This window comes from Pantherophis guttatus, chromosome 7 (genome assembly GCF_059756535.1).
Source record: "Pantherophis guttatus breed Tessera chromosome 7, ASM5975653v1, whole genome shotgun sequence".
In the NCBI taxonomy this organism is placed as follows: Eukaryota; Metazoa; Chordata; class Lepidosauria; order Squamata; family Colubridae; genus Pantherophis; species Pantherophis guttatus.
Genome location: NC_142069.1, coordinates 84,437,906 through 84,459,723, shown reverse-complemented (window position 1 = coordinate 84,459,723; position 21,818 = coordinate 84,437,906). Strand labels below are relative to the sequence as shown.

The window sequence follows — 21,818 nt, the reverse complement described above, 5'->3', positions numbered from 1 at the left end:
ATATATATATGTCTAGCAGTGAAGATGCTCACCTCCCACTCGGAACGTTGAGAGTTCAATCCTAGGTAGTGACGGATGTTTCTCTCTCTCTCAGGGAATATTTGCTGTGAACTCCATGTAGGCGTCAGGAAGGGCATCTGGCAAGTAAATGCTCAGCCCCATTCAATTGCCTCGACTCTACCCTGAATTCAGGGATCACAGGTTCTTTAAAAAAAAAACAAGAGTCATGGCTGAAGAGCGGTAATTCAGATTTTACTGCAATGGGGGCCGTCTTTGATGACTTTTGGTAGAGATCGTATGGGTGTGGGCCTCCGTAAAAGTGCCGCTTGTACCCCACAATTAATCCCGACATCCTTTTTCTTGCTTGTCTTCCAGATTCTTGGCATGGCCTTTTCCATGACTCTCTTCCAGCAGATTCACAGGACCGGTAAAAAATACGATGCCTAAAATACTTCTTTTTTTTTTTTTTAACTTCATCAGCCCTTAACTGTTGCCATTAGGACAGAACAACAATTGCAAAATATATATATATTCATATATATATGTATATATATGAATCACTTTGTCTGACTTTGGGGTTGCTTACCCGGCTTAGTTCATTTTTTCCAAGATGGATTAAACTGAACGCAAGTATTTACAGAACTTTTTTTGTATCTTCTCGGTCATTGTTTTGCCAAAGAAGAGGAGAACGTTCCTGAACTCAAATCAATTTTCTACTCCTTCTCAAAGCTCCTTGTTTCTAACCCTCTAGGTGGAGTAACGCTCTAGTACTGATCAGCATTACATCACTGACGTAGCTGACAGATGTGTCTATTAACTTTTTGAAATATATTTTTAAAAATGGCTTGTACCCAACCGGGGTACTGGGACTTGAACGAAGCCATTCGGATGACACCCCTGTGAATTGGATCTGCTTGGACAGAGTGGGATGGGTGGGTGGGTGGGTGGGTTTGTGGGAGTGGGGGTCAGGGGTACTTTATCCTACAGAATATTAAGTATTTTCCTTCCTTCCCCCCCTTTTTTTTTCCTCTCATGTCCCCCCCTCTCCTGAATTCAATGGTGCAGTCTTTGGAGGGGGAAAAAAAATACCATTTTTTTAAAAAAAAATTGTTTTAAATTTAAAACAGCTTTAAATTTAAAACCAGGAGGAAAAACACGGCTGTTTTCTGTTACGGTAAGTTTAAAAGAGACTCGGCAGTTGGTGAGTCTCGCTAAAGCTTGATTTAGACTTCAACGGCGCGTAGGTGTCTCCGGGTATCCCTGCTGCGAAGGGGGTTGTTGGATAAATGGAGGTTGTGAATGGTTGCAGACGGGCCTGCACGCAAGCCTTCCCAAATCTCAACCACGCTGCATGCCGATTGGTTGATCCGACTTCCTGTTGGGAGGCGGGAGGATGGCAAGGCGCCTACTCTGGGCGTTGTTGTTTGAGCGCCCCCTAGCCAGAACGTTAACATTTGCCAAAGTAATAAATGCTATGCAACCGGCTCCGAACGACAGACGCATACGTTCCCTGATGAGCCGTGGTGGCGCAGTGGTTAGAATGCAGTACTGCAGTCTCCTGCTGCCTGCCGGCTGCCTGCAATTTGGCAGTTTAAATCTCACCAGGCTCAAGGTTGACTCAGCCTTCCATCCTTCCGAGGTGGGTAAAACGGGGGACCCAAATTGTTGGGAGAGATTTGCTGACTCTGTAAACCGCTTCGAGAGGGCTGTAAAGCGGTATATAAGTCTAAGTGCTATTGCTATTTGCAGTGATGTTGAAGTCTAAACCAGGTTTAAGCTGGAATCAATGCAGTGGAAATTCTGGGACCAGGGCAGATTCTCGGATACATACCTCATATTTTTCAGTTGGAGATCTTCCCCGTAAGGCAGGGGTGGGGTACTATGGCCACGGTGGCACAGTGGTTAGAATGCAGCATTGCAGGCTGACTCTGCTCACTGCCACTAGTTCAATCCTGACCGGCTCAAGGTTGACTCAGCCTTCCATCCTTCCGAGGTCGGTAAAATGAGGACCCAGATTGTTGGGGACAAGAGGCTGACTCTGTAAAATTGTTTAGAGAGGGCGGTAAAGCATTGTGAAGCGGTATATAAGTCTTATGTGCTATTGCTATTCCTTCCTTCCTTCCTTCCTTCCTTCCTTCCTTCCTTCCTTCCTTCCTTCCTTCCTTCCTTCCTTCCTTCCTCTCTTCTTCCCTTTCTAATTCTCCTTCCTGGTGGCAAAGTGATTAGAATGCCGTATTGCATGCTGACTCTGCCCACTGCCAGGAGTTGGATCCTGACCGGCTCAACGTTCATTCAGGCTTCCATCCTTCCGAGGTCGGTAAAATGAGGACCCAGATGGTTGGGGGACAATAGGCTGACTCTGTTAAACTGCTTACAGAGGGCTTTAAACTACTATGAAGCTCTGTACAAGTGCTATTGCTATGGTCCTTTTATGACCTGTGGACTTCCATCTCCCAGAATTCTTGAGGCAGCTTGGCTGGCTGAGGAATCCTGGGAACTGAAGTCCACAAGGGACCGTAGTTCCCTACCTCTGCCATAAGACATACTGTACATGAAGCAGACATCTCTCTGGAAGCATCTTATTCTGCTGCTGCTTGACGGTGAATTGGCACATGTCTGGAGACTGGGCCAATGTTCTTATTTCTGGTAGTCTTAAAATAGGGTAGGAATGGCATACTTTTGATAATTAGGCCAAGACGCCTTTACTGAGGCTTCGGTCTCTGTTCTTTTTTAAAAACAAAAACAAAAACCTGCAGACTTCTGTCGAAGGGCAGATAACCTCCCTAGCAAAAACAACCAGCCATCTTCTTTTATACTTAACAGAATAAAACAGCCATTTCCAAAGGGGGGTATCAAGCTACCGAGCAAAAAAAAAAAATCAAATAAATCACGGATCTCTCTTGCAATTCAGGTTGTTTTCTCCATATCTGGAAGAATTTCCCGGCTCTAGTGATATAGCAAATTATGCTGACCCCACTGGAGGTGCATCAGTGCCCCCCACTTTCAGAGAAGTGGGCCCAGAATTGTTTGCACCTGAAAGTAGGCAACTCCTAGGAGAATCGCGTCCTTCCCAGTGGTGGGATTCAAATTTTTTTACTACTGGTTCTGTGTGTGCGTGGCTTGGTGGGTGTGGCAGGGGAAGGATACTGCAAAATCCTCATTCCTTCCCCACCCCACTAACCTGCTTTCCAGCTCCGTTCAGTGCAGGGCTAACAAATCAGGGAGGCAGCTGATCGGCTGCCTCCCAGCCGATCAGCTGGGAGGCAGCAATAGACTGACCACGCCGATTGGCTGGGAGGCAGCGAATAGATCGACTGGGTGCCCCAATCTTAAAAGCTAGGCCTCCTTGCAACCCCCTGGTAGCTAAAATGTGGTGCGTGGGGACTCCTGGAAGGGGCAGGACAGGCGGGGGCGGGGGCCAACCAGAGGTGGTATTTGCTGGTTCTCCAAACTACTCAAAATTTCCGCTACCAGTTCGCCAGAAATGATCCGAACCAGCTGAATACCACCTCTGCCTCTTCCATTAGAATATACGCTCATCGGTGCTCGTTCCGAAAGAAAGAAACTTTGCATCCTATAAAAATAAATGTGAGGTGCGAGAGTGAAAACATCGTTCAGGAAAAAATAGCAAATCGTGAAGGATTAGCCAGTGGTCTCTCCTCTTCCTCTTTTATTCCCAGGTCGTAGTTAAGGCCAAGGAAAAGCATTTTCCATTTTTGTATAATAAAGAGCGTGAAGGCTCAGCTTGAGCTACATTTTTGTGGCGTAAAAAGGAAACGGTGGGTGAGCTGAAAGGCAACTTCTGGCAGGGGTGTCAAAAACTATTTCATTGAGGGCTGCATCAGGGTTGTGTTTGACCTCAGTGTGGGTGTGGCCAAGGTGGGCGTGGCCAGCTTTACATCGCTCGTGTTGGGGGCGTCTGTGGCGGCCCGAGTGCCCTGCCAGCGAAAAGGAGCTCTCGAGCTCCGTTTTTGGCTGCGATGGCCTCTTGAAACCCTCTGTCAGCGAAAATGGAGCTCCGGGGGGCTGCGCGCGGCTCTCCCGAGATCCATTTTCACAGGCAGAGGCCTGCGAGCCGGACCTTCGCTGTTTCCAGGATGGCCCCACGGGCCAGATCTAAGCAGCCAGTAGGCCGGTTCTGGCTCCCGGGCCTTGAGTTTTGACAAACCTGACCTTATGGAGTGCAACCAAAGTTCCTTTTTTGTAATCTTGGAAATCATTCACAGGAAGCCCCTGAGAGAGAAGGAAATGTCCTCACTTAATGGCCACGGTTGAGCCGGGAATGTCCGTTCTAAGTTGTTGCGGTCACTAAACAGGTCATGGCATGAGCTGACTGGATTTTTGCAATCATTTTTACGATGGTCGTAACGCGAGTTCCTGTGGCCGTTACGCAGACCACGTGGCGGTTAGGACAAATCCATTCGCTCAAATAGGCATTTTATTTTATTTTCCCAGAAATTGGCAAAAAAATTAAAAAAAAAATCGGACATTGCAACCGGTTCTAAATGTGAGACATTTGCCAGTGACCATGGTTGTATGTGTGGGGCAGTCATAACTTTGAGGAGGGGTTGTAAGTCATTAAGCGAGGAGTACCTGTGCCATCGATCCTGGCAGGAGTCTCTTAATTAATACCAGAAAAGATTCAGATGAAAGGAGAGTGCAAACAGGCGTGATCCAAGGCTCCTTTACTTTTTTTAAAAAAAGAACTTTTATATCAAACTAATTAACAGAAATAAAAATTGCATACAGTGCAAACCAGGTGTATATTTATCGTTCTACTGCTGCAAAATAATTATTTTTACCATCTCCCCACACAAGAAACCAATAATTCTCGATGCCCAGATTCTGAACATGAGTAAGGCAGCCAAGAATATATCTTAACACCATTCTCATTTTCAAATCATTATCGCAATCTTATACATTCGAACCCAAAATATGGTAACGATGGGACAAATCTAGAATTAATCTCTTGTCTCTTGAACTAAGTCTCCATTACTAAACAAGCCCTGAGATATTTAATACAGATGAAATAGGTTTTTTTGTTTTTTTTTGCTGTGTTAACCACATTTTAAGATAAAAATAATATCACGTTCTTTAATGCAACTGCCCATTGCTTTTGAAAGAACAGGTCATTCCAAGTTACTATTCAAGTAATTAATATTGCTTTCTTCAATTTTTTTTAAAAAAAAAGATGAATAGTGGCTAAAATATCTCAAAAGCATCAATCAGGACCAAACACTGTAGGTGAAACACTTCAGTAGAATAAATTGCTAAGAAGCAACCTGATAAACCAAATTCACTTTTTCATAGACTTTTTTAAAAAAACACTTTAATCTGAGCTACGTTTTTCAGAAGCAAAGGTCCGATTTACTGGAAAAAAAAATCAAAACAAGAAGCAGATTAATATCTATTTTTATTAAAATAAGCATGGCATCATGGAGGCTTTGATGCATGAGGAGGTTAGTTTTGTCTACCACCAAATCTCTCCCCTGTTTATCTTGTGACATTAAGTTTCCAATATTGAAACTAATCCTTGAACAAACCCAACGTTTCAGAAAGACACAAATGCTTCCAGTTGAACACAAAGAGGAGCCGAATTCTGAATCTAAAATAAATGCCAAACGATCAGCTGAAAAGATGGAGAATTAAATCCATATTTACCAGCTGGTCATTCTAATTGAATCCGTGGAAATGTTAAGATAACTTTCCGGAGAACGTTATTAGACAATTTTGCTTGAAAGAATATAAATAGCACAAGATCTTTTAAAATACATGATGTAGAGTTAAAATGACCTTACGCATGTTTATTTGTGCAAGCAGCTGAAAGGAATTCTAAGTTTGGTTTGATCCGAAATTGGAAATGATTTCAAATTTGCGCTTTAAAAAAAAGATGATCACGATTCTTTAACCCAACCAAAAGGATCAGAAAACGCTTGAGAAAGTCCTCAGTCACAGGCTTTGTGGAAATGGATCCATTGGCCTTGTGCATTTCTTCTGCTCTATAGTAGTTACTCGGGGGTGCAGCCTCAGAGGAACAAAACGAACATTTCTGACCTTTATCAAGCATACCATCTGTGTCTGACAGAATCTCAGACCCTCCTCCATCTTCTGTGATCCTTTTAATATTTTCCATTTTTCTTTAGTAGTGCGGACAAGGAGAATAAATCCTGATTTCTTCCACAACATAAGGCACGTCATTAAATGTGATTGGGCAGGAAAATAAAATAAGTCGTTTAATAATAAATTCTAAATTTGCCGGTCTTGAACATTTTGACTCTACAAAAAACCACCTTACTCGGAACAGCTTACATCCTCCGACGATACCTTAACAGTTCCTAGGTCCTTGGTTAGGACTCGAGCTGCTGAGCTATTAACCAGCCTCAAAGGCTGTGAATCTCACTAAAGATTAACCAATAAATAATAATAATAATAATAATAATAATAATAATAATAATAATAATAATAATGGGAAATCGAAAATAAACCAAAATCTGCTTCAGAAAACTTCCCAGAAACCACATCAAACGTTTTCTAAAGAAATAGTGACTCTTAGATTCGGTCTAAAGCAAATTACATAAAGGAAAAAATCGTAGCATCAGAACAATAATCTGAAAAGCATTATTATAATAATCGGTAGTAGTGGTAAGCAGTAGGCAGAAAAACAATGTCTAATCCTATATCAAACTAGGTTTTTCATCAGAACAAACAAACTTGGGTTCGAAAGAATTAAGAGTAGTTGCTTCATTTAAACGATGAGGTAGGAATTTATATGACAAAACTTCAGTTGTATTTCTAATTTTTTAAAAAAGGAGATGTACAATCTCAATATATTATTTTGCTCTTGTCAACGTGAAAAATCATCTGTTCTAGAGCTTTCCACGGTGTCATAAGTGACACGATGGTCACAATCTTTTAAATCAACGAAAGGAGTCACATGCGGCCATCTTACACCCGTTAGAAAAGAATTTTATCTTCCTGTTTGCTGATGAGAAGCTTCAATAAAAAACAAAAACAAACCCTGAGTAATCTGTAAATTGCCTCCTATATCATATGTAGAAAATAATTATATCTTATTATTATTCCAATAAAGCTACAAAAGTCACTGGGGCATCGCCTGGAATAGCCTAAAGCTATTATGGGTGCGTTTCAGATGGTCCAAAGAAGTTTGATAAGCAAATCCAGGATTATTCCACAGGACTCTACTTATCGCTAGTTGCAAATATACAACTAGCATTTACATTTGCCTAAGATCAAGTCTTAATCCTTTTGTTATCTCTAACTCATCAGCTCCCAGATGGTATTCTCTAAGTCCGTTGACTTATTTATAGCATTTTCTGTGTTTCCTTTGTTTGGAGGGCCACATTCACCTCACATATCCTTTTCTTTCTGCTTCTCCTTTCCTTTCTGTGAAGTCCCCTCCTCCTCTCTCAAGCAACTTCCCTTTTACGGCCTCTTTTTACACATGGTTTCCTCAACCTGCCATGTGACTGTTGGTTGTAAGTCGAGGACTACCTGTATCATCCCCATGTAATTACTCTAGTGCAGGGTGTCAGACTCAAATTTCATTGAGGGCTGCATCAGAGCTGTGGTTGACCTCAGAGGGGGACGGCAGGTGGGCATGGCCGACTGGGTGGGCGTGGCCAGCTTGACGCCACTCACTGGGCGTGGCCGACTGGGTGGGCATGGCCAGCTTAACGCCACTCCCCAAACTGCTAGCATATTTCCTCTTCGCATTGGGTAGACCAGGCCGAAGCGATGCGGGCCGGCCCCTTACATTTTCCAGGACAGCCCCGCGGGCCAGATCCAGAGGTGGGATACAGCCGGTTCGGACCGGTTCGGGCAAACCGGATGGTAATTTTACATCTGGTTCGCCGAACCGATAGATGCAAGGACTGGCTGGCCCTGCCTACGCCGCCCCTCCCTTCCCACAAGTCTCCACACAGACTGTTTTGGATGCCAGGTAAATGAAAGGCCCCTGCGGAGGCTCTGGGAAAACGAAAAACAGGCCTCCTGGAAGTTCCGGAAGTCTGGAAACGGGCCTGTTTCCGGCCTGCAGAGCCCGCGGGAGGCCATTTCCGCCCTCCCGGAGGCTCAAGGAAAGCCTCCAGAGCCTGGGGAGAGGGAAAACACCCCCCGCCATAGTGCAGGAGGCTGAGTAAGCCACGCCCACCATGGCCACGCCCACCCAGCAACCAGGCAGAGAACCAGTTGCTAACATTTTTGAATCCCACATTGCAGGCCAGATCCGGCCCGTGGGTCTTGTGTTCGACACCTCTGCTCTAGTGGAACAAGCTTTGTAAAAACCCGGCTTGAAAGGGATTCCTCATGACCCGTAAAACATTTCTGACTGTTGTAAAAAAAAAAAACCACCATTCCCCAAGATGGAGCCAAGGAACTTTGCGACACCCTTTTAAACTATGTTTAAAGGCTGGAACACAATTGGCAATATCTGTCTTCTAGTTTTTCCTGGCAAGAAACAGATCAGCTTTTTTCTGCTTTTCTGGAATTCTAACTACGGGTATATTGGATCGGAGAGCCTGAATTTCTTTAAAAAAAAAAAAGTACTAAAAAAACGAAAAAACCACACATTACTTTGTCCTGAAGAGCCTTCTTAAGCTTTCAATAATTACAGAAATATCAACAAAATTTCTCGCTGTGAAGTTCTGTTCTCAGTACATCACACCTACTTACTGTGTCAACAGTAGCTTAAATATACATACACCCTTCAGGCTAAGCAAAGGCAGGAGATAAGGAGGGGGGGGGGGAAAGGGGGGAATATTAACTGAATCAAGTTTGCACCAAAAAGAATTTTATTATTATATATTCTCATGCCTTTCTCTCTCCTTGTAGAATCATCCTTTCTTTCTCCGCACTCATAGACCAATTCAATAATTGCCTTTTGAATTTGTTTTTTTGGTAACCTCCTTGTCTCTCTCTCTCCCCCCTCTTTCTCTCTCTCTCTCTCCCCCTCTCTCCCCTCTCCCCCTCTCTCTCCTTTCTCTCTCCCCTCTCCCTCCCCCCTCTCTCTCCCCTCTCTCTCTCCTCTCTCCCCCCTTTCTCTCCCCCCTCTCTCTCCCCTCTCCCCTCGCTCTCCCCTCTTTCTTTCTCTCCTCTTTCTCCCCTCTTTCTCTCCTCTCTCTCTCTCCCCTCTCTCTCTCCTCTCTCTCCCCCTCTCCCCTCTTTCTCTCTCCCCTCTTTCCCTCTCTCTCCTCTCTCTCCTCTCTCTCTTTCCCCCCTCTCTCCCCCTCTCCTCTCTCTCCCCTCTCCCCTCACTCTCCCCTCTTTCTCTCTCCCCTCTTTCTCTCCTCTCTCTCTCCCCCTCTCTCCTCTCTCTCCCCCCTCCCCTCTTTCTCTCTCCCCTCTTTCTCTCCTCTCTCTCTCCCCCTCTCTCTCCCCCCCTCTCTCCCCTCGCTCTCCCCTCTTTCTCTCTCCCCTCTTTCTCTCCTCTCTCTTTCCCCCTCTCTCTCCCCTCACTCTCCCCTCTTTCTCCTCTCTCTCTCCCCCTCTCTCTTCCCTCCTCTCTCCCCTCTCTCCCCCCCTCTCTCCTCTCTCTCTCCCCTCTCCCCCCTCTCTCTCTCGGTTGTGAGAAATTCATCAACTTCATCCAGTCGTGACTTTCTCTCCCCTCCCCTCAACCCATTCACACTTCCTTTGTGTGAATTGCGCTGCAATACCCCTCTTTATTTCATTCTCTCTCCAGGATCAAAACCTCCTCAAGCATAGTTCTTTCATGCTAATTAGCCAATTTGATATTCAATCTGCGTTTATTCAGGTGCCCATTCAATCTTGGTCCTAACACTTCGTCTCCTTTTTTCTTTCTTTCTTTTTTTTTTTTTAACCACATACGTTTAGAAGTGACATAGAAGTGCTCTCTCTCCTTATACAGGAGAACAATGGCAGCATTCTTCCAGTTTCCAAGCACAGATGCAATCTTTCGCATAATGTTAAATGAGTCACACCGCTACCGCACACACAAAGCGCATGCATTTTTTTTTTTTTTACATTTCTCCAGTTCAATCTTCTTCTTATGATTTTTCAACGTTCCAACGTTATGACTGCCTTTTCACAAATCTTCACGAACGCTAAGATTGGTCGCGTTCAGTTCCTTTTTCTATTATATATCGCTGTCTCACTTTCATTTTTATTTCCAATTCAATCTACGGAAGCTTCCTTTTTAAAAAAAAAAAAAAACAACAACCACCTTTTGCAGATTTTATTTTCATTTTCCATTCAAACTCACCCTGCGTTTTCTCTGCCTCTTTCAATTATAATGGTTCCTTCCATTGTAATTTTCTGTCTTCTATTTTCTACATTTTCTATCTTTGCAATTTTTCCCCCTGCTTTAGTTGTCATTGTGTGGTTGGGGGAAACCAGTGGTGGGATTCAAATAATTTTAACAACCGGTTCTCTGCCCTAATGACTACCGCTGGGTAGGCGTGGCTCAGTGGTCATGTGACCATGTGGGCATGGCCAACTCAACGTCACTCACATCGGATGGGCGCTTCGCCTTAGCTGTTACAATGTAATAAGGGTTAACCAGAGAGGCAGTTTCTGTAAACAGGGCAATAAAGATTAGGCTAGAAACAACACCAGAATGTTTCCTTCCCGCCTTCCTTACAGGATTAGTCCTGTAAAGTGGGGGGAAAAAAACAAAATAAGACTTCTTCCAACAACTGGTTCTCCAGACTGCTTAGAAAGTTAACAACCGGTTCTCCCGAATAGGTGCGAACTGGCTGAATCCCACCATTGGGGGAAACGTCCATCTGGGTTCAGTTCCAAGTGGGGAGAAAGACACTGGAAACATGGAGACTGCTTGAAAAGATGATTTAATGGTGGACAGGACCACATGGTTTTGAGGTCCTGGGCAAAAAAAACACATGGGTAAGAGAGAGAGAGATTCATACCCTGTCGGGCTTTGAATTTGAGCTTGTCTTCTGATTGGTTGTCAGACTCCCATAGGGCCATGCAGAGGTAACTCTGTAGGTTATGTTTTGAGTCCCAGACTTGGTTGAGCCTTGCTGGGTGATGCAATCTCCCCAAGTGCCATGTGGTGAGTTCTGTTGCTAGATGGGTAGAGGGCCAATCTTATCTTTGTTGGATCTTGGGTGAGGGCATTTGCTTATGAATAGACCTAGCTATCTCTTTCTGTCTTAAGTGCTGACATCTGCTGTGGGCTATTGAGGAGGGTGGGGGCTATTAAGAATGAGTCTGCTTCCTGCCTTTAAAAAAACATGTTTCTCCATTTCTCATCCCAGGGAGATATATAATATTCTGCCTTTTTAATATTTCCTAGAAATATCTTCTTCTAGGAGAGGAGTGGGTGCTAACTTCCTACAATGTTATACCTGTTTTTCTCATCCATAGCCTCCCTCACTTCATAATTCCACTCAACATCGTTGTTCAGGTTTTCATTACTGTCCATGGACGGGTACTCCTCGACCTATGACCGCAATTGAGCCCGAAATTTCTGTTACTAAGGGAGATGTTCAATGCTTCAATGTTTTGCTCCATTTTTTACGACCTTTCTTGCCACGGTTATTAAGCGAATCACTGCAGTTGTTAAGTTAGTAAAATGGTCATTAAGTGAATCTGGCTCCTCCCCCCCCCCGTTGACTTTGCTTGTCAGAGGGTTACAAAAAGATGTTTCCATGATCCCAGGACACTGCCACCGTCATAAATATGAGTCCGTTGCCAAGCATCTGAATTTTGATCACGTGAGCGCAAGGATGCTGCAATGGTCGTAAGTGTGAAAAACGGTCATAAATCGCTTTTTTCAGGGGCGCTGGAATTTTGAACGGTCATTTAATGAATCACTAAATGATGGATTGTTTAATGATTTATGATTGATTTGTTTAATGGCCGTTCTTCATGACTTGTACAACACTTCCGGCTGTTGTAAAATGTTGTACTTGCCCCCCCCACCCCCGAGTCACATGACTGCATTTGTAGCGCTTGGCAATTGGCTCACATTTACGACTGGTTGTAATGTCCCGTGATCCCATGACTGCAATTTGCAACTTTGTTGTTGTTGTTGTTGTTGTTTTGCAAGTTTCCACTGGTTTGGGGGGGGGGGTTTGGCCACAATGGATTCAGTCTTACAACCGTGCAATTCTCTTAATGACTCAGAGGTGGGTTTCAGCAGGTTCTGACCAGTTCTGGAAAACCTGTAGCGGAAATTTTGAGTAGTTCGGAGAACCAGTAGTAAAAATGCTGACTGGCCCGCCCCCCATCTATTCTCTGCCTCCCGAGTCCCAGCTGATCGGGAGGAAATGGGGATTTTGCAGTATCCTTCCCCTGGAGTGGGGAGGGAATGGAGATTTTACAGTATCCTTCCCCTGCCACACCCACCAAGCCATGCCACGCCCACCAAGCCATAGAACCGGTAGTAAAAAAATTTGAAACCCACCACTGTAATGACTGCTATAAAAAATCTTGGGTCCGGTCAGGTAGCTGCCTTGACTTATGACCGTCACAACTTATGACCGAAAGTCCAGTTCTAATTGCAGTTGTAAGTCAAAGAGTATCTGTTAAATCTATACACTACAGATTTGGCATTTTATTCCCTTAGGGTCCATATTCTAGCCATTATCTCCAGATGTGAGTTTCATATATTTTTACCACTGGTTCGCCATGCGCGCGCACCTTCCATGCACATGCTCGGCCTTCGGTGTATGCGCTTTGCTCAAGCGCGCACCTTCTGCACAGGCGTCCAGCCTCAAAAATGTGGCTAAATAAGACGGCATAGCACCGGGGCGCGATCTCTGCTACCAGTTCACTCGAACCGGCCCGAACCAGCTGAATACAACTCCTGATTGTCTCAGGAGGTTTGTCTATCTTCCAACACTATTCTTTTATATTTTTTTTAATGGAGGATTCATACTTTATTTTCTTCTAAAGGTTCTCCTTTCATTTCTTCAACATCTTCCCTTTTCTTTTCATGTCCATTTCCCCCCCAAAATATCTCCTTTTGAGACAGGAAGGCAACTGCGCTCTTGAATTACAACATGCCAGCCTATCTCCCACTCAGAAGCTATCATTACTCTTTTATCCTTTGCCGATTCTTTTCGTTTTTCATCCTGAACAATCAAATCAGATGTGCTTTCTGATTTTTTTCCCCCACTTCTCCCTCCGTGCGCGTCCTTAAAATGTTTTTGAAAAAGATGTTAAACCACTCTCGTTTTGTTTGTGAGTCTCCAAAGGGTTCCAAAAAATTTCCTCCACTTCTTTTCTCTTGATCTATCCATTCATATGGCCTCCCAAAAATAATGTGTGTGTGTGTGTGTGTGTGTGTGTGTGTGTGTGTGTGTGTGTATTGAGGCACCTGGTCTACCCCAACATGTGGGAGGGAGCATACTGCTTCCCAATCAAGGAGCCCTCAAGCAGTCGCATTCACGACAAACCATTTTATACCAAATTTATATTTTGCTGATAAAGAAATAAAGGGAGACTAGTATACCCGAGTTCGAATCCGAGTAAGGGTATGGCTAGCTGATGAGAGTTAAACGAGTTCCAGGTATATTTATAAAACAAAAAACAGACATTTTGCGAGCTCTGGAACTAAAATAATTAAAGTTTTATTCTACTAAGCTTTCGTCAGCCATCTGCTGACATTGTTAGAGTATTAAACTACCATTACAGAGATCTCTGCCTTTACATGCCATTAATCAATTTGGCCATTACATATATATATGTAAAAGCGAAAACCACTCACGCCGTAATCACAAAATCTCCATAACTGTAAAGCCTACAAACTTGAAATTTGCTACGTATCTTCCTCTTGGCTTCTAGGTGCTCACTAAAAAGGATTTTTCGAAATGACCATCAGAGCATTGGTATTTCCTATATTATTATTAACACCCTCTGATGCTAAGGAGTTCTAATCCCCCTCCCTACATGAAAAGAAATCTGTTCCAAATGCAAAACACAAGCAGAGGAGAGGAGTTTCACTTTCAGTTTTACTTTCACAGCAGGAAGCAGCTTTAATACAGAACACTTGAGCTAAGCCACGCCCAGCCCTCATCCTGTCTCCTTCTTGCTCACACAGCAAATACTGTTTGAGTTTCCAAATATCCCTCAACTCTCCCACTGACAGGATGCTAGTCAGATAAATACCGATGGATGCTGCAGGTTATAATATAATATATTATATTATTCTCTACTTTTAGTGCTTCCTCCACTATCATTCTTTCTTTCACATTGCGTCTACTGATCTATTTTTCATTTAACAGCATTTTCACATACAATTTCTACAACTAGCATCCTTCTCTTTATTAACAAATTAACATTTTCACTGGCTGTTAACCATTTTCTCTTAGTCTCTCCACAGTTCCCTTTCTTGATGTTTTCCTCCCTTTCTCCCATTTCTTTCCCTTCTTCTTTTTAAGTCACGCAATTGTTAAATGAAACTTGGCTTCCCACATTGACTTTGCTTCTCCGAAGGTCGCAAAAGGGGATCAGGTGACCCCGGGATGCTGCCACCGTCATAAATATGAGTCCGTTCCCAAGTGTCTGAATTTTGATCACCTGACCACGGGGATGCTGCCACGGACATAAGTGTGCAAAATGGCCACGAACAAGTCACTTTTTTCAGTGCCGTCGTAACTTCGAACGGTCACTAAACGAACTGTTGACAGTTGAGGACTACCTGTAATTTAAATGACACCACTTAGTACTTTCTGATATGCACGAACCTTTCATTCCCAATTCATTCTAGCTCTGGCCTCCCTGCCTGGATTCATCAGCTCAGTTCCGTAATATCAGTTTCACCTTCATTCAGATCAGGGGTGAAATCTACTTACCTTCCCAACCAGTTCGGAAGTGCACGTGTGCAGATGGACTCTCTGTGCATGCGCAGAGGGTAAAAAACAGGTTACTTCTTGCTTAAAACCAGGAAGTAACGACGACCGGGCCGGTGGGCGGAGCCTCGCGCTGCCATCACTACAGGTTCTCCGAACTACCGGCCAACAATGCTACCAGTTCTACCGAACCGGTCTAAGCCGGGAGCATTTCACCCCTGATTCAGATCTATATAATTCCTTAAATTTCATACACACGCAATGCATCTTTTTTCTTTTTTTTTCATTTCATCCATGAATTCATAAACTCTGGTTTATTCCATTTACATTCCAATTATCCACCTTCCATATGCCGTGGTCATCGCCTCGGCTGTCCATCCTGACGTTTGGTCAATCGAAGCTTTCGCCTCAAAACGCTAAGATATATAACTGTTGTGGCCCATCAGCGGCCTGTGCAGCTATTAGCTGATTCCGACAGCGAGGAGGCTGGTGTGGTGCTGCGCCAGGAGCCTGTGCAGCTGGCACTCAAGTCAGACAATGCGGAGGCTGGAGAAGATGTGGTGCCACAGGCGGGGATTCAGCCAGGACCTTCAGAACCTCCAGAAGCTCCCATAAGTGAAGAGGAAGAAGAAGAGGAGCCTCTTCTCGATGCACGAGTGCGCAGAGCTGCCAAAAGGCAGGAGTGGCTCCTCAGGAGGAGGTCTCCTCGAGAGTAAGGCTTGGGGCTAATTGGCCACTCCCTTAGCCTATTTAAGGAAGGATGATGACTGAGGCAATTTGCAGGGAACAACTTAGTTCATTCTCCTTCGCGTCTGGATCTTAGTTCCTTTATCAGTGTCCTGCAAATTGCTTCTGGGCTTTCTGCCAATCCTAGTAAGATTACGATTATTTATTCTTTGGATTCTTGTAGGCTGTTAAGAAAGTAAATTAACAGCCTTTGTTTGAAAAAGACTGATTTAATTTAGTAAACTAAGGTTTTTACAGACTTTGTGTGTGCTGCGTTCTTTGGGGTCCGTAGCTGGGGCAGAACAATAACAGGCTACAATGCAGCATTCCTTGCTTTTATAAGGACACAACGCTAATCGAAACTGGCCCATTTGGGCCAGTGTGACACAAGCACAACCAATGCACCAAAGTTTTACTCCAAGCACATTCGTCTATGCACTTTAAGCATCCCTAGCTGTGCTAACCCAAGCTCCTTAACGTACAGGTTATGTTATACCTTCCCACACTTTGGATAAACTTAATAGCTGGCACGAGTGCTCTCTAGATCGCAAGGCCAGGTATATTTTGTAAAAGAAAAATAAAATAAAACAAAACTTACGATCCATTGATATATCTTCCCAGTGCATCCAGTTGGTCACTGTCGAAGCATTATTTTTACAGTTAACATTTAGTTTGTCCATCGTGGATTACTGAAAGGTGATACGTACATCTGGTTAATTTTTTTAAAATAGTTTCAGAAAAAAAAAAATAGATGAGATCCTATGTGTTAGAACAGTGATGGCTAACCTCTTTGCCATCACGTGCCAAAAGCTGCGGGAGTGCAGGGTGGTTGCACGCATGCGTGCCCACACCCATAATTCTTTGCGCCCTGCCCCCCCATGCATGCATGTGCGACCCCCCCACATGTTCCCCCTGCTTTTGGCATGTGATGGTACGGTGGGCCCGGTAGGCCCGTTTTTTGCCTTCCCTAGGCTCCAGAGAGCTTTCTAGGCGCCTGGGGAGGGCAAAAACAGCCTTCCCCATCTTCCCAGAGACCCTCTGGAGACTGGAAACAGCCCGTTTGCTGATTTCCGTTGGGCCCAGAAGGCCCAAAAAGCAGCTGGCCAGCGCATGCATGCGTGCTGGAGCTGAGCTAGGGCAACGCTCGTGTGCCCATCAATATGGCAGGTGGCACGCGTGCCATAGGTTCGCCATCACGGTGCTAGAATTTGCACCCCACAGGTTAAGGGCTGGAATTTGTGAAGGAATTTCTTTCATTTTTTGAAAGAGGCAATGTTTTTCCAAAGAAAAAACAGGGAAAGGAGGAAGAAATGCTTTGAAACTTGTTCTTAAAACCTCGTGACACCTCTCTGTCTTACCGTATGTTTTGTTTTCCCCTACAGCCGTGATGGCGAAGCTATGGCACGCGTGCCACAGGTGGCCCGCAGTGCCCTCTCTGTGGGCACGCGAGCTGTCGCCCCAGTTCAGCTCTGCTGTGCACGCGCACAGACCTCCTGGCGGCCAGCTGGTCATCGGGTGTCTGCCGCGAATGTGTGGGAAGGCGGGGCGCGTGCATGGGGGGGGTGTACATGCATGGGGTGGGGTGCGTGAATGGGGGCCACAAGCGCATGCATGGAGGCCGTACATGCATTGATATTTGGGGGGTTCGGGCGCACGCTTTGGGCACTTGGTCTGGAAAAGGTTAGCCATCCCTGCCCTTCAGTTTTCCATTATCTTGTGAACTGAAACAAAACGTCCACATTCTGTATGCAGGTAGTCCTCGATTTACGACCACAACTGAGCCGAAAATTTATGTCGCTTAGTCAGACATTTGTTCAATGGGGTTTCCCCCTCCTTTGATGACTTTTCTTGCCACAGTTGTTAAGAGAATCGTGGCAGCTAGTTCAGTTAGGAACTCGGTTGTTAAGTGAATCTGGCTTCTGCTTGCCAGAAGGTCGCAAAAGTTGATCATGTGACCCCGGGGCTCTGCGACCGTCATAAAGACGAACCGGTTGCCAAGCATCTGAATTTGAATCACGTGACCATGGGGGGGGGGGAGTAACGCTGCAACAGTTGTAAGTGTGAAAAACGGTCATAAGTCAGTTTATTCGGTGCTTTTTCACTTTTTTTTCCAGCGCTTCCGTGTAACTTTGGACGGTCACTAAATGGAATTGTCGTAACTCGAGGACTGCCTGTATATCACACAACGCATTTGCATTTTGAGCCGCTGTTTTAAAAGTTTAAAAAAATAATGAGCATAGAAGGGATTGGGTGTGTTCATTCCAGAGTTTTCTCAAATCGCCACTTGCAGCTTGTTTCCGTCTGCCCGAAACTTTGTTGATTACTTTAATTATCGAGGGCTCATTAGTACAATTGATGTCGACGGCGTATCCTTACTCATTCGATGGGGGAAGCGTAGAGGGAGAACTTAACAGAAGCATATGGAGTCAAGAGTCACCCTTCACGGTGTGAGCTACCGTCTCTCAGAAGGACAGAGAACACGATCAGTTCAACTAGGCGTATTGAAAAATACTTCTGCTGACCATGTATTCAGTTTCCTCTTTTCTTACTTGCATAGTAAGAGAAACAAATGCAAGGGCATATTGTTCATTTTTCTGCCCTAATGCAGAAATGGATCAATCATGGCAAGAAAGAACAGACTTTGCCATGAAAATGTCCAATTATTGTGAGATCTGGGGAAGAAACCGCACATCATCGTTCAATTCAACCTGATTTCATCTCTCTCCAATCGAGGTCAGGTCGTGGTTGTGCGCCTGAGCCTTGAAGCATACGCCGTCCTATCCGGAGGTGGGTTCCACATTTTGTTACCACCGGTTTGCCGCCTACGTGCAGTTCGCTGCGCGTGTGTGCACCTTTCTCGCATGCGCCCAGCCTCAAAAACGTGCCTAAATAGGACTGCATAGCGCTGGGATGAGGGGTGGGGGGCGGGCCCATCCGTGATCTCTGCTACCGGTTTTCCCGAACCGGCTAAATACCACCTCTGGTCCTATCTTGGCTCCAGAATAAAACTCACTCTCTGAGAAGCCATTGTTTTCTAGATTTCAGGAAGGAATGCGGTAAGATCATCCATGCTTCGCAACCCCCTTTCAAATCGCACAGCTGATACCTCTTGAATATTTCAGGACCGGGGTTATTCCTGGACTTTGGGAAAGGCGGGACAGGGGCAGGGGAAAAAAAAATAGAATTAAAATGTACTTAATGCTTGTAAAATGTGCTAAGAAATACGACTGTGCTTCTTGTTACGCCTGCTTCAGTGGTGGGATTCAAATAATTTAACAACCGGTTCTCTGCCCTAATGACCGGCTGGGTGGGCGTGGCCATGGTGGGCGTGGCCAGGGGCTGTGACAGGCAGCACTCCGCCTCCTGCACCCCCTGTGAGCAAAAACTGGCCAGGGGGCTGGGAATGCGCCGCCTCTCCCGTGCCACTTTTTGGGCCTAGTAGGCCTCCCTGAAGCCTCCTGGGAGTGAAAATAGGGCATGTGGAGACTCCTGGAAGGAGCAGGATGGGGAGGGGAGGGGCCATCCAGCAATTTAACTACCGATTCACCCAAACCGGTTGAATCCCACCACCGGCCTGCTTGCTAACACTTTTTTAAAGCAATTGAGCACTTCGCGCATTTCCTGCTACGGACACATAAATCTGTGGACCCGTGTGCCGAAATACTGGTCTCTGCACCGTTGGGTCTCCTAATCTTTTTGGCACTTCTTGAGGAGTGTAAAGAGTCCTGGCTCTTTGGCTTGAAATACTTTAGATGAGCAGCACATATAGGACAAGGGTGGGATGAAAAGGGCTTTGTTTGTGCAACCTTGCTTTGGTATTGTATAGCTTGCGTTGTCCCCAGGGGCGGTATTTATTTACTTTCCCTACCGGTTCGCAAATGTGAATATGTGCATGCACCCAGCCGTACGCTTTGCTGCCGCGTGTGCCTTTCGCCTAAATAGGATGGCATAGAGCTGGGGCGGGGGCAGGGGGCGGGGCCCACCCACGATTTCTGCTACTGGTTCAAGCAAACTTGTCCGAACCAGCTGAATACCACCTCTGGTTCCCCTCCCCTCCCCCATTGCTAGGAATATATAAATCCCGAGTTTTAAACCATAGCTGCCAAGCACTTCAGGGGCTTCAGATTAGCCTCAAGCCCGACGTGCTAATTTTCTACGGGGAATCCATTTTTAGAATAAATTCTAAGCAGGAATATCTGCTTAGAGCCGTGAAGTGGGGGCGTCCAGCTGAAGATAAAGCTGGTTAAACCCGAGATTCTGGCAGCAGGCCATTTTTAAACCTTTTTTTTTTTTTTTTGTCTTTCTTTTTTTCTGGGGAAGAGCGTTATTAATTTTTATTTAAAGAATTAACAGCATGTTTTTCGCTCCCCCCCCACCCACCTCGAAGCATTCATAAGCTCCAAAAATGTTAAGTACAGTATGTAAGAGGGGTTTTTTTTATGCCTTTTGAGGCGACGGAAACTGAAGCCAACCCACCACACCTGCTGGTATTCCCATGGAAAAGCTTGGGAAGATAGCGCCACTAGGGGGAAAAGTGACTTAAGGGAGGTGTGATTGTTTTAAGTAGAAGAGATGTCTGGCTTTCTTTTGCTGTGTCGTTGGGCGCGACTGGGCAAGAAGAAATCGGCTCCAAATTTGTGGGGGGAGGCGGGGAGGCCAGGGAGGAAAGGTGGACGCACCAAGAAACCAGTTGGGAAAAAGAACCCCCTATGATTAAGGATTCACTGTTCTGTAACCCCCCCTCCCCTTAGGACATCTCATCAAAGATACAGCTGTCCGTAACGATTGACCTAAAGCCGGGGTACTGTAACAAAAACTGCACGCTTGTGGGTGGATAATTCCCAGAAGGAAACAATTCTCGTTTTGATGATTTAACTATGCATTTTAGCATGTTTTAAATAAAACCGGATACCGAATGAAAACCATGGTTCTGTATTGCTGTTCGGCGTGCCACGCAAATCGAACGTTGAATAACAGGGTTGGAATGGACATTGGAGATTCTGAAATGCGTGGCACAACATAGGGGGAACAAATCCATCAGGACAAAATTCAGTCCGTCTGCATTCGAAAGACAAAAGCCACTCTTTTGAAGACAGCAAAGTCCACATTTTAGATAGAGAGTGTCATGGTAGCAATTAATCCCATTCTGCTTTTGGGTAATTGCACCTTGATTTAGAGAATGGATCGTGATCTTTCCTTGAAGTATACATTAAGAAAATAAACCCGAAGATATATTTTCTAAGAAAAATTCATTTATTTGTTATAAAGAAAATAAATGCATCTTACTAATCTAATTAGTTACATCTTGGCAAAGCTTTTCCCGGCCACCTCTCCTGGCCAGAGAACAAAGAAAGTTAGAAGCAAGTGAAAGAATGTAGACATACGCAGTTAGCTTACTGTTCTGTCCCCGTTCCACTCACGCACCCTCACAGACGGCCCGGAGTTAATAAGCCACACGACAAAATTCTTTGAAAATAAAGCTGGCAGCAACCCAGTGGCTAGCTGCCAATTCAGACTTTACTCACACAAAGATTAGACTGCCAGCATTCCGATAAAACAGGCAGAGTTTTCAACAATACAAGGATTAATCCAAATGCAGTCCGATAAAGCAGGCAAAGTCCAGTAACGCAGAGATCATGGATCATTTCTAGTTTTTGCTTGTCACAAACTGAACCGGCCACCACACCCACATTTATACCCTGTGGGGTGTGGTCCAGTGACTCAGCTAATCTCTGGCACGCCTTCCCCTCTGCTGCGCACGCTTCTCCCTGCGCCTCTGGCGAGGGTCCAGCCAGCACTTATCTCCTTCGTCGCTGTCCACCTGTGGCTCCGGAGGCATTGCCAGAGAGGAGGGTCCTGGAGAGGGAGGCCTTGCCAACTCCTCTCCCTCACTCTCAGAGTCTGCATCTGTCGATAGCCCAGGCTCAGGCAACGGAGCCACAACACTAACTGATAAGAACTTGGCAAGCTACGGTAAGTCTGAAAGTTCAAAAATAAGAGCTCATCTGGTAAATACAAAAATGCAGTGACAGGATGGCTGGTTTGAAAGAGGGGTCAAAAAGGCCATCTTTGCAAAACTGAACTGCCCTCCCTCAACAGATGGGGAGGGATACGACATCATCTATCTCCGGTCTACAACACAGTCCTTTCAGCAGTTCCAAGAAGGCTCCACACCCATTTGCACCACTCAGGCGAGACCCTGAGGACACCGATAAACCTCCAAGCAGCCTCAACGACCCTCTAAAAGGATGCAAATGACCAGCTGTCTGCAAGGAGTATAAATCCTTCCATTCCACA

General features: G+C 45.2%; 1 protein-coding gene across 2 annotated transcripts in view; it reads left to right on the top strand.

Moving 5' to 3' along the window:
- TSPAN9 (tetraspanin 9) overlaps positions 1-20,443 on the top strand; it is a 145,667-nt gene extending 125,224 nt beyond the window's left edge. For both annotated transcript variants that reach the window (XM_087873324.1, XM_087873323.1), the window contains one exon: positions 376-20,443. In XM_087873324.1, the coding sequence (XP_087729450.1) occupies positions 376-447 (72 nt within the window). In that variant the 3' untranslated portion in view covers positions 448-20,443. The remainder of the gene's footprint in view (positions 1-375) is intronic.
- The last annotated feature ends 1,375 nt before the right edge of the window (positions 20,444-21,818 follow it).